The following is a 12379-nucleotide window of genomic DNA, read 5'->3' on the forward strand; positions in this document are numbered from 1 at the left end:
TCAGGATTGTGATTCCTGCTCCTGAGAGTTACTTAATAAAACATTTGGCTACAGAGCGGAATGGCAATTGGTTTAACGTAACACTGTGGTATCATTATGAGCTCAGCCAATCGATTGCAGGAGTCAACTGAGCTGGTCCCGGATAACTCCCACGAGGCCCCTCGAATTGAATTGATTTGACATGCATTGCGCTGGTGTAAGCGTTGCAGGATGTATAGGTAAAATTAGAAGAGCTGTATGCTGCACTAATCTGCACTAGTTTAGGAGCTAGTGGAGGCTTCATGAGGATTTGGTGGCTCGCACATTCTCACGCATACATGAGAGCATCTGTAGTATGCCAGGTGATCCCAGTAGCCAGATGGAAGGACATGAGAAGTCATGTGATGAAGCCAGTTTAGCATGGCACCAGTCATGCATGTATCCGTGTACACAGATCCTATGAGGATTTATTAAAGGCTTCCGTTACTGAAATAATAATAAAACAAGTGTTTCTTGGACAATCTGAAAAAAAAAAGATGGTTAAATGATTTTATTTGATTATTACTAATTGTTTGCATCTTTTTCTAAAGCAAAAATGCCAAAGCTTAATTGTTTCCAGCTTCTCATATGGGGGATATATGCCCGTTTTCTCAATCTGCAATGATAATGACTTGAACCTAGAACCCTGTTTCATAGACTAAGTAATTATTCAGTTAATTGAAAAAAACTGTTTCTAAAGTTATCAGTACTAGAAATAACAATTTGTTGGAGCTTTAATTCAGTTTTTTTCTAAAGCTGTTGAGTCGAATGAAACAACACTCCTGTTGCTTATATGAACAGGCCGTTGGTTTTCTGCTAAGCTCCCACGCTGTTACTTTAATACTGGGTTACATTAAATGCCCTATTATTCTTCTGTTCTACTAATAGCAGTGGTGTGTTTGACACATTGTATAGCAGACAGTCACGTTTTGCATTAAACCAAAGGTTAAACAGCGGACAGACATATTAAGCCTCTTTGCATTTTGTCCAGACCAGACATTTGAGTAAGAGCATTTAAATGGACTTATGAAGGGAGCTATGACTGGAGCCATGCGCTGTCTGGCTGTCACTGCACTGAGATTTGGTTTGATTCACTTGATTCAAGCCCTGATGTTATTAGGATTTGCCTCTGACTAAGAAGTAGGCTTCTGTACATTACAGAGAGTGCAATATTAGTGCTATTCTTCTTTCCTCTTTTGTCCTGGTCTCCATCTTCCCTTTTTACCTCTCAATGGACAAGAGGAGTCTGAGGTGTTTTAACACTTCTGAAAAATGTGTGAAGAGAACAAGAATAAGTTTCTTCTCTCTTATCATTTGTCATAGACTTCAAAAAGATAGAGTGCCTGCAGATATTAGGATGTATCTTCTTCAAACATGATCCCGTCTTCCTTGGAGCTATCCCCTCCCTAAACTTCAGAGAATCTCCTTTACCCCACTGGTGTGTGTGTTGGTGGGAGTTGTAGGGGGGTAAATTGGGGAAGTGTGTATGTGTGTGTGTTATGACTAAGCCCATCAGCCGCCATCTGGCCATGAGCAGGCTAATAATCTGGGCTTACTGCTGTCAGCACAGTTAATGCTAGCCTGCTCTTGTCAGTCCGCTCCACTGTAAACAAGTTGGAAAGGCGGAGTTGGAGACAAAAACTTTAAAAGAAGACGGAGCGACGGAGGAACCAACGGGGATCCACCATGACCCAGATCTGGCTGGAATGACAACACCAGAGGTGGCCGGCGGAGGGATGGTCGTAGCCATACCAATTGTGGCTCCCGCCGTGAATGATGAAGATCCTCGGCCGTGCCTCTACCTCACCACCTTAGTGGAGCTCTTCATGCAGGACCAGTCGCCTGCTCAGGCCCTGTGCTCCCTTCTAGCCATGTGCTGGTTCTGGCCATCCGGCTGCAAAGCCGAAGAGAAGGACGTCTTCTTTGGCTCTGCGCTGCTCAGTCTGGGACGGCTCCTGAAAGAAAAGCTAGCCTGCCTGGTCCAAGATATGACTGACTGCCTGTCCTGCCAGAGAGACGCCAAAGGGGACAAACAGCCGGTAACTATAGGCTGATGGGCTGCTTGCTTGTGGGTTGCTTTAACTGAGAGACAGTACTATAAATCTTCAGTTAAAGTTGAAATTTTGACTAGTTTTCCAAGCAGAGGATTCTTATTCTTGTGTATATGAATTATTTGCTTCCTTTCCAGCCTCTCTAATGGCTCAGAGGCTGGTTCGCCCTTTGGTCCTGGCTGTAAGGTTTATGGTGACAACAGACTGGAGCAGATCACAGGGTCTCTTTTTGCTCTGTCTTTCTGTGATGTTATCTCAGCCGTTAGACTTAACTGTCTTTATGGATGTGTAGTTACTCCCCAGCGGCCACCTTGTGATCCCAGTGGCCCCATTATCTGTTAGTATCATGTCATTATTGGCAGTTGTACAGCATGGATGGTTCAGGTTACATCATTTGCTTCTTATTCACCCAGATGGAGCGTGTTCCAGGTCAGGAAGAGGAATCGGGGCAGTACAAGGTTCCCCATTAGTTATTGGGCCAACTTGTTTGTCACCAAGCTATGTTTAACGTCAGCTACAAGCATTTCCACTTAACCTTTTATTTGGTTTTAGGCATCTTGGAGGAAGAATAGCGTATAGTGCTAGCATTACTTTGCCTTTGTACTGGCAGTCATGCAGTGGAGTGGATCTGAATAGCCTAGGGGACTCAGTAGAATGGGTGCTTTAATCTGAAGCTGGCTTCATTATTAAAACACACTCCTCTCCCAAAGTCCTCAGAGACTTGGTGGAATAATATTTGTTTAGGATGAATAATAAAAGGCGTAAATGGGCTTGAGTGGAGCGCGACGGGCCCAGCCTTCCCTCTCATCTTCCTCTCTCCTCCCCCCTGCTCTGTTTGATTTATGAGCGTACGTCTTCTTTTATTGAGCTTTGAAAAGAAGATGGCATCGTGGCACTGTAGCCCACTAACATGGCAAATGAATCACCGGCCTGCCTACCGGCCACCGGGCTGCCGCTCTCTCTCCCCCTCGCAGTGCCATGACAAGGCTGTTTGGTGTGAGGGATGTGTAAAGCCAGCCCCAGGGGCATGCCTGTATTTCATCCCCTCTTCTGTATCCTCTCCCTTCCCTGCATTTGTTTGTTTATTTCTGCTCAGATAGGGCTTCTCCACTGGTGAGCGCAAGACTTCTCCTTTGATTTGAGCAGCGTTTCATCTGCGAGGCAGACGGAGCTCTGTACATAATGACTCCATTGGATCATTAAAAGGGAGATGGAGATGGTGTTTAGTGTTTATCTTGCAACCTCCCAGCCTGACAGAGCTCAGCAGAGTGTGTTTTTTCCCCCCTTGTTTTTAGCAAATGTTTATGCTCAAAACTTGGGGGAAAAATTTGAATTGGAATATGACTCAAATGAAACTTCATAATAATAAGCAGTGTGCTTTGCAAGCTTAGTAAATTGAAAATGATTGTGTATGTGGCGAGAAGTGGACCTGGAACCCCGCTGCGTCTCACAGCCCACTTCAGACACTTCATTTTAAAAAACATTATCCAAAAGAGTGATTTGAAAGAGAAGAGAGGGACTTAGAAAGACGCCCATGGGGTAAGAAGAGTTTTGAAGATGTCGGCATCCCTTTTTCCATGGTGGAGTGATAGAAATTTCACCCGGGGATGGTAGCTCTGGGACTTGAATTTATTTATTTTTTTGGTTCAATTTACACCAAGTTGTCCCATCTTGAGCTCTACCAATGTAGTTCTACCAGTGTAGAAAATGCTCTTGATACCTCAGATGCTTGCCCCACCTTTGAGATGCGCCTTCAGATCTGCTTACTGTCGAACATTGTTGAACTACAGTGTAATTTGTTTGACAGTGACTGAGGTCTTACTGAAAAGTCTCGACTGAGGTGAGTCATGGTGACCATAGGTTAAGGTGCTGACCAAGGATCACAACAGCTTTGGTTCACGACAACTTTTCTCACAGTAGAACATGGCTGGACCTCTTCTTGAAGATACTTCACTGTTTTCAAAAACACCAAATAGAAAAGTCAAGGTTCCATCCCAGCTTCTCTTATGTCACTCCCATTCTCCTCTGCCCTTTATTTCTTGTCTACTCTCGCCATTTTTCTCTAATAACACCCTAAAATGCCACAAAAGCATCTTTAAAAAGTCCAGATTATCATCTCCCTAAATGGAGGAAGGGAAGTAAAGGAATATAAGAAGGAACCTCAGAACACTCCTTGACACACTGCATTATTTCCTTAAAGGATAAAAGACAAGAAAGTAACTTACCTTCCTAATCCTAATCCCTTCTATTAATTGGCTACCCTTACGAGGAATGCACCCTTACAAGTGCTTATAATAAAACCGATTCCATTCCTATGGAAAGAGCCTTCGTCTTTTTATTTATTCCACGTGAAAGGACCCTGTGCATTGAGCGATACATGTCACGTTTTATTCCTGTGCGAGGCCATAGTTAACATTCCTGCCCTGTTACCCCCACCGGTTCAGAGCCTCCCATTTTTGAGTCAGCCATTCTTCTGTGTGTGGAGGTAACAAGCCAGAACAGTCTACATTGTACTGCAGCTATTGAGAGACTGGACACTGATACAGCCCCCGGCCTCTCCATTCAGCTCTCTGGAAATCGCACCAGAGAGGTCACCTGGAGCCGAAGAGGAGGAAAAGAAAGAAGCAGGGGAAGAGGAAGGAGGAATGGGGATATCGGGAGGCGAATGGACCGAGGGAAGTAGGACGGATGGCAAGGTGTGGATGTAGAGACAGAGAGCAGTACTGATGCAAAGCAAAGGATAGAAATAGCTGTCTGAGGAAAAATTCCACCTCTATTTGCACAAGTGGTCAGACAGTCCACTACTCTCTGAAATGCAAAGCAAGCCGGCAGCAAGCGCTTCTTCTCCTCCTACGCTGACAGAACGGCAGGATGCAGGATCAATGGCTCGATCCCCATCAAAGCCTGCTCCACCCCAACGGCAGAGGTCTACTCAAGGCTGAGGCTTCTGTCCGAGGCCTCACGGAGAGACAGGCAACAGCAAATTAGAGAGAAACTGCAAGAGAGGAGGAGGAGGAGGGTGAGGAAAGTTTAAGAGGGGATTGACTGATCATCAGATGAAAATAAGAGGCGAACGGAACGAGAAGGTATAAATCTCCTAATAGACGGTCAAGCCGGATTCTCAGGATATAAGCGTAAAGAGTTTGTGGAGCCGTCATGCCGACATCCAGGGGAGGAAGGCTCCGTAGGAAGGGCTGCTCTCTGGCCCGGAGGACCCAACGACAGGCCACAGCAGCATGGAGGCTGCTCTACAGACTGCTCTTCATGGTGACCAGGAGACTGGGAGAGGTAGTGTAGTTAAGTGTGATTAACACTTAATACTCAAATATTTGATGCAGTTTTTGAGAGAGCCTCATTAAGAGAGATGATGGAAAGCCACCAGCCCTCCACTGGCTTTTTAAGTGTCACTGCTCCTGAAAGTGAGTACGTTCGATAAGGGCTTTTTGATTTATTGTTGGGATAATGTGGTTTAACTGTGAGAAGAAGGTAGCTGTGAGTGTAGCTAGTATGTCATCATGGGATTTATAAAAAGCAAGGACTTTACTCGTCATGAAAGGTGGAACATTTTCAAATGAAATCCTCTGCTCTGACCTGAGGGATCTACCAAGCGGGCATCATGTACATGCTTATTGAAAATGAAAAGAAATGTTGCTAGATGCGGCTGGAATGCAACTGGAGATGAAATAACAACAATCTCTCTGGTTCATTTTCCCCCTCGCCTACAAAGGTTGACAAAGAATTCTTTTCTAAATTGACTAAAGGGCACGGGCCCAGGGAGGAAACATGATCTCAAGCTGACACCTGTCAGCAAGAAAACCTGAATAGAAATTCACAGAAGCGCTGTCAGATCCATTTGTTTTTTGTGACGCTCCCAGGCTTTCCTCCCGCCTCTCCTGGCTCCTGTCCGCAGCTCTTAATTGGTTATTTGGGCTAGCTGTCAGCCTGTGTTGGGGGGATTTGTTATGAGGCAATTGCAATTCCTGAGTCATGACTGTGCAGCCCCCACCCGTCCTCCTTCCTCCTCTCTTTCTTTCTTTCCCACCTTCCTGTCACGCTCCAATGCAGGTATCTGTCATTTAGTGTCGATGAAAATCTTACTTAGGAAGCTGTTTCCATGTGCAGCCGTCCAGCCAAAGCATATTCTCTCCCTTTTTTCTCATCCCACAGCTTTGTGCATCCTCCATCATCTCATTTATGTGTGCGTGAGGTGAACATGAGTCAGTATCGTTCCGGTGTGGGGGTGTGATGAGAATTAACTCGGCACTTGAGTGGCGGTATGTGCTACCGGGCGCACGCATGTTTCCAAGGACCCAGACAAGCCTCCCCTTTGGGTGCCTGTAGCTGAAATAAACGGCAGATATGACTGTTATCTGTCTCCACAAGGCTGCTCTCCCCCGTCTGCAGCTACCACTGGGCTATTTGATGAATATGTCGCTCTGATATCCTTCAACCTCTGTGTTTCCTTCAGGCAATCTCCCCCTTGTCCGCCCGCCTGGTACATTATGGAGTTTTCCCAGAGCGTGTATAAGTGAATGAGGGCTGACTGGTGCTATGTGTGGCAGCATCATCAGTGACTGAGGCAGATATCATGATCATTAAATAGATAGTAATGCTTCAGCAGCTGTAGTTACATGGGGGATGCGATTGAGTGGGTTTCAGATTGAGGAGTGTTTAGTCTAAATGAATGTTGATGTGCACCGAAAATAAATGCTTAATCTATCATAAAGTTTCCTATTAGCTCAGATGTAGCATCGTGAATGACATCACAGAGCTGCTTCCAAATCTGTAGATCCCGAGTGCTGTTTCGAGCACCAGTGGAGCATATGCTTGCTTGTCAGCCCAGGCAGTTCGTGTTTACACGTACAGGTGTGTCAATTTGCACTATGAGTGTGTCTCGTGCTCTCCATTTGGAACATTAGTCCATCCACCAGCGCACGGGGAGACATTAAGTCCCCTCATAATTATCGGCCCACATTCAAAGAACTCCAGAGTGGAGCACTGCTGTGGGTGGTGGATCACTCGAAAGAGGCTTAGCCCAGACATACATAGAGGATACTGAGAGGAATTTTCCCCCCTTCTGTCTCTTTCTTCTCCCTCTTTCAGCGCGTCGCTCTCAGACACACACAGTCTGTGCTGGAGTATTGCAGGGCCGTCTCTGGAGTGACCATCATATAATGAGCTCGCTGATGAGTCGCAGCCTTATTAACGGAAGCGTTGATTGTCTGTGGGCACTCTGGGAATGGGTGGAGGAGGGCTCTAGCTCCACACCAGTATCAGAGCTGAATGACTCAGACAGGCTTCCACATGCTGCTTGGGGAAGGGTGCATGCATGCGTACCGATACCTGCAGCGTCAGAACTGAAGGCGGAATCGATCCTGTTTGTTGCTGTTTGGTAGGGAGCCGCACTTGGCTGCTTGCTCATGCGATATTTAAAATACCAACACACACACACACACACACACTGGGAGGCAGAGAGTGCTGAGCAGCTGTTTTGCTTGGCATTGTGGCTGTCCCACCGTGCTGTGTTGCAGTGTGGAGCCTGCTATTACTGGCACTTACCAGCCTCTGCTGACTGTGGCGACTGGCCACAGATTATAATGCTACATCATGCCATTCACTCGGAATAAGGAGGACTGGCCATCATGAGACTATTTTTAGCTCCGAAATCACATCATAATTGATGGCTTGCACACTACACTCTTGCAAAGCTCGCTGCAGTTGATGAAGTGTTGCAATTGACTAGCTTGTCAGGTAAGAAATTGGGTGGAATTTTGATTAGGTGTACATACATTTTTTGTCATGCTTGAGAAGCATATAACACAAGGTGCCAGCTATGGAGTAAAGCGGAGAGAAGAGAGTAGGGATTTCCCTCATTGCTTCTTTTTTATTTCAATTTCACAGGGACTAGAACTCAGAGACACATAATGGCTCATTTTCTGCCACAGACTACAAAATCTTACCTGCCATAGGCAAAAACTTGGCAGTGTGGTGCCTACGGCTAATCTTCATTTTCCTTCCCCAGGCAGTACAGTCCGGCTTAAAGTGATTTCGGATTATCTGTTTCCGTTCTCTAAATGGGGTTCTTCGTGGGGTTCCACCTATCCAGGCGGGAATAAATTCTCCATTTTGTGAATGAGCTCTAGAAATAATGCACTGCTAGCCCCTCCTCCACCCCATCATGTGAGACCTAATACCAACTAATACGTGACCTCTTGGGATTTCCTGGCATGCCAAATTTTCTGGAATCATTGTGACGCAAAGCTGCATAACTGCCCATCACGGATTTAGAAGAATAGCATAATGTAGCGTAATGCTATCTGCAGGAATATCCAGTTAGTATTTCAGTTGCACTGTACAAGTCTTTGATGCAAAGCCAATTAGCATAAAGTGCATAACTAAATCTCCATAACGCTCTTAGTATACCCAGGGGGGGATCACTGACCATGCACCATGTAGAATTATATACATCATTATTTCATACAGCTTCGGAGATGGAATCATTAGAATTGGATTGTTAAATATGCTTTTAATGGATGTGTTCAATGTGTGTGTGTGTGTGGGCCGGTGTGTGTATGTGATCCTCATGTTATCTAGCTGCCTGTTATAATCTCAGAGCTCCCTAACCTAAATACACCACCTCCCTCTCTGTCGCCCCCTGCAGAGTGTGGACACAGTGTGCACTCTGTACCAGACCTTCCAGGAGGGGACGGACTCGGGCACCGGAGGTTTGATGGATGACGCCAGGGAGCCTTCGATGAGGCAGGGAGGGGATCTGGGCCCTTCAGGAGGGGCCACCCTGCTCAGACCTTGCCCCAAGCACATGAGCGCCACGGAGAGGTTACGCAAGGTCATCCAGGAGCTCGTGGACACGGAGAAGTCGTATGTAAAGGTAGGCGCACAAAGCTTCAAGCGATATTAGAATTTCTCCTAAGAAGCCAGCATGAATATTTGATTAAACTCAACCTCATACTTTCTAAAGATTTAGACAGCCGCTCCACTGTCCCATTTTTTTCCCCAACGCTTTTTTGATGTCAGGTACTTAATATAATGCAATGCGTACAGGAGAGATATGGGAAGTAAAAAAAAAAAAAAAAAAGTGTTTTCTCAGACACAGTTAGAGACAGCTTTAATTATTTACCTCCCGCCCAATCATTTTGCTGCCCCTGTGTTTTCCAATATGACCCTTCTCTCGACGACGCACAAAAAAAGCCACGATCGACATCTTCACTTCTCTGCTAGTCTTGTCATGGCTGGTATTTTCGTCTTCATTTTTTTCCAATTACTCCCCTTTCCACGCCTCTTCTTCAACCTGATTGAGAGAGAGGAGGTTGTCTTCCCCGAGTGGCTTGATGCGGGCCTCTCTGCCTGTATCCATGCACCGGCAGCCGCCGTAGCGAGGGGAGGGGGTGAGGAGGAGGAAGCTCATAAATCAACCTAATGAGAATATCCACACTAATACCAAGACAAGCTAAAACCACATTAAAGGAGTAGTGGGGTGAGATGGAGGGGGGAGAACGGAGGAGGAATGAGGTGACTGTGCGAGAGACAGTTGGAGGTTATAAAGAGAGACACGAGGGGTGATCGGATGATGAAAGAGGTTTTTAAGGACATGCAGGTTAAGGGATCGTGTTTAGTCTTGTTGTTTTATTTCACGTCATTGACCTTTTGGATTTGTCTTTTTTTTTTTTACTTGCAGGATTTGACGTGTTTGTTCGAGATCTACCTGAAACCCCTGCAGAATGAAACCTTCCTCACACTGGATGAGGTAGGTGGTGAGTGTGTGTGTGTGTGTGTGCGCGTGTATAAAATATGGAGCACGTACAGAGGTGTGTGTAGCGCCCAGAGGCTTGGCCTGGGAGGTGCCGATTCCATCCAGGACGTCTTAACTCATTGAGTGTTTATTACCCATCGATGAACTCTGCTGGGCCATATCTGCCTTATTACCACTCCAACTGCCTCGTGGACAAATTAGCATTCCCCTACACTGACCTTCCTGCATCCCACAGGGACGCACCAATAAAGGCGAGCTTAAGAGTGAACCCACCATCGAAGCGCTCGCCTCAGTTTAATATGCCACAGTGTAGCCGTCCACTGATTTCTGCGCAAGTTCCTCATTAAGAATGTAGGATTTTTCCCCCATTTAACCCATAAAAACTCACGGCGACACCAGTGTAACAAGCATTTTGAGTGCCCCAGTCTCTTCCTATTAAAGCTTTATGTCTGACCTTAACTCATTAAGTCCTTTAAGGAAAAATGGGTCTGGGTTCTTATGGGTTAAAAACACTTTGAAGTAAGCCCGTTATTCTGTGCTGCTGTGACTACACAGAGTCGCTGCAGCATGCTAATGACCCCGGCGTTGCAGTTTCCAGTCCTGTGTGCAGCGCTGCGTCGGGCATGACCTCAAACACAGGACGCGCCTCCCAAGACACACTCGTCGATAAGCCACTGAACACTGGGGCAAATTAAAAGGCCATTATGGGACAGTGGGACGTGTCCAGACATGGAGTGGACAAGGGCATGTTTGGCCCTGAATAGCTTTTAATGAAGGGAAGTGGTGACCCTGGCTGTGCTGGACAGCGTGTGTTCGACAGGACAAGTTTGTACATTGATGTGTTTGTGGCAGGACCGTAGCTCGTTTCTAAGTGCCTTTGTCAGAGATGGAGCCATCAGAGTGGAGGTTTTATAACACACCAGGGTGCCTGTGTGACTGACGGTTATGAATTACAAGCTATCTCTGCTCTTTTTTCTTGCGGTTTCATATTCCCTCGCTCTCACCCCCTCCCCTGTCTCCTCTGTTCTCCTTTCATACATCCTTATCCATCAACTGCGCATAATTCCGTGCTTCTATTCTTCTCCCCCTTCCTTCCGTTACTCTACCTAACTTTTACCCCTGTTCTCTGCCTCAGATGGAGAGTCTGTTTGGCAGCCTGCCGGAGATGCTGGACTTTCAGAGGGTCTTTCTACAGACGCTGGAGGAGAGGATCGCATCCTCGCCTGACTTCAGCACCCTGGAGACACCGTCGCAGTTCAAGGTGAGACAAACAGTTAACACATTAACACTCTTGATGGAATGGCTAAAGATTCAGCACAGATTCCGAGAGTGTGAATGTACAGAGCATTATTCTCAAACCGGGCGATTTTATCCACTATTCTAAAGAAAGACGTGATCTTTGAGATCTTGAGGTTTGTAAGTAATTCGGGCGATGTGACGGGAGCATCATGGGCTGATTTATAGGCTTGACATGACGAGGTGTGGGGTCTATTGATCGAGGCAGCGGTTCAACGGCTGGATTGTGAGCAGCTGAAAGCTAGTGTACTGGGGAGGTTAGACGTGAGAGAGAGGACTGAAGGGGCATTTGAATCTTCTCCCCAGAGAGTGGAGGACATGGTGATCCAGTCATGACTTCACATGTTCGCACTCTTTCATGCTCTCGCTTGCTTTGTGTAAAAAACACTCTGTTCCTGTGTGGGGCTGCACAGTGGAGTAGTGGTTAGCACTTTCGCCTTTAAGCAAGAACATCCATGGTTCAAATCCCGGCTTGGGCCTGGGATCTTTCTGCATGGAGTTTGCATGTTCTCCCTGTGCATGCGTGGGTTTTCTCCGGGCACTCCAGCTTCCTCCCACAGTCCAAAAATATGCCGAGGTTAATTGGTTACTCTAAATTGCCCGTAGGTGTGAATGTGAGTGTGATTGTATATGTAGCCCTGCAGCAGACTGGTGACCTGTCCAGGGTGTCCCCTGCCTTCGCCCGAGTCAGCTGGGATAGGCTCCAGCACCCCCCACGACCCTAGTGAGGATAAAGTGGTGTATAGAGAATGGATGGATGGATGTTTCTGTGTGCAACCCTCAGTCGCTGACTTTGTTTTTCCCTCTTCACAGAAGCTGCTGTTTTCTCTCGGGGGTTCGTTCCTTTACTACGCTGACCACTTCAAGCTCTACAGCGGCTTCTGTGCCAACCACATCAAGGTTCAAAAGGTCCTGGAGAGAGGTAAACACATGAAGAATGCATAACGGCCTACTTACACTCCTGCTGCATAGGGAGATTGAGAACTGGCAGGTAACAAATACAACTAATTCAAAGTGTGCCACACCCCTGCTAAATTTGGCTTCCTTGCACCTGCGTTGCATCAGGGACACCTCATGGCACTCGCTGCTGAAGCTTTGGCCTTCTCTTTTGGGAAGCAAATCAATTATGTATGAAAGTAAATGTCCCAGAGTGAGACAGTGGATGAAAGTGAGGTGAGTGATGCCTCTGCAATTCAGCACGAGATCCGCCTCCATCACCAGCATCCTGCACGGAGACGCACAC

At 46.6% G+C, this 12379-nt stretch overlaps 1 protein-coding gene across 5 annotated transcripts in view; it reads left to right on the forward strand.

Moving 5' to 3' along the window:
* Positions 1-12379, forward strand: part of tiam2a (TIAM Rac1 associated GEF 2a) — a 106845-nt gene that overhangs the window by 85483 nt on the left and 8983 nt on the right. For all 5 annotated transcript variants that reach the window (XM_051938400.1, XM_051938495.1, XM_022204132.2 and 2 more), the window contains 4 exons: positions 8731-8958; positions 9766-9834; positions 10976-11101; positions 11950-12058. In XM_051938400.1, the coding sequence (XP_051794360.1) occupies positions 8731-8958; positions 9766-9834; positions 10976-11101; positions 11950-12058 (532 nt within the window). The remainder of the gene's footprint in view (positions 1-8730; positions 8959-9765; positions 9835-10975; positions 11102-11949; positions 12059-12379) is intronic.

This window comes from Acanthochromis polyacanthus, chromosome 1 (assembly GCF_021347895.1).
Source record: "Acanthochromis polyacanthus isolate Apoly-LR-REF ecotype Palm Island chromosome 1, KAUST_Apoly_ChrSc, whole genome shotgun sequence".
Lineage (NCBI taxonomy): Eukaryota > Metazoa > Chordata > Actinopteri > Pomacentridae > Acanthochromis > Acanthochromis polyacanthus.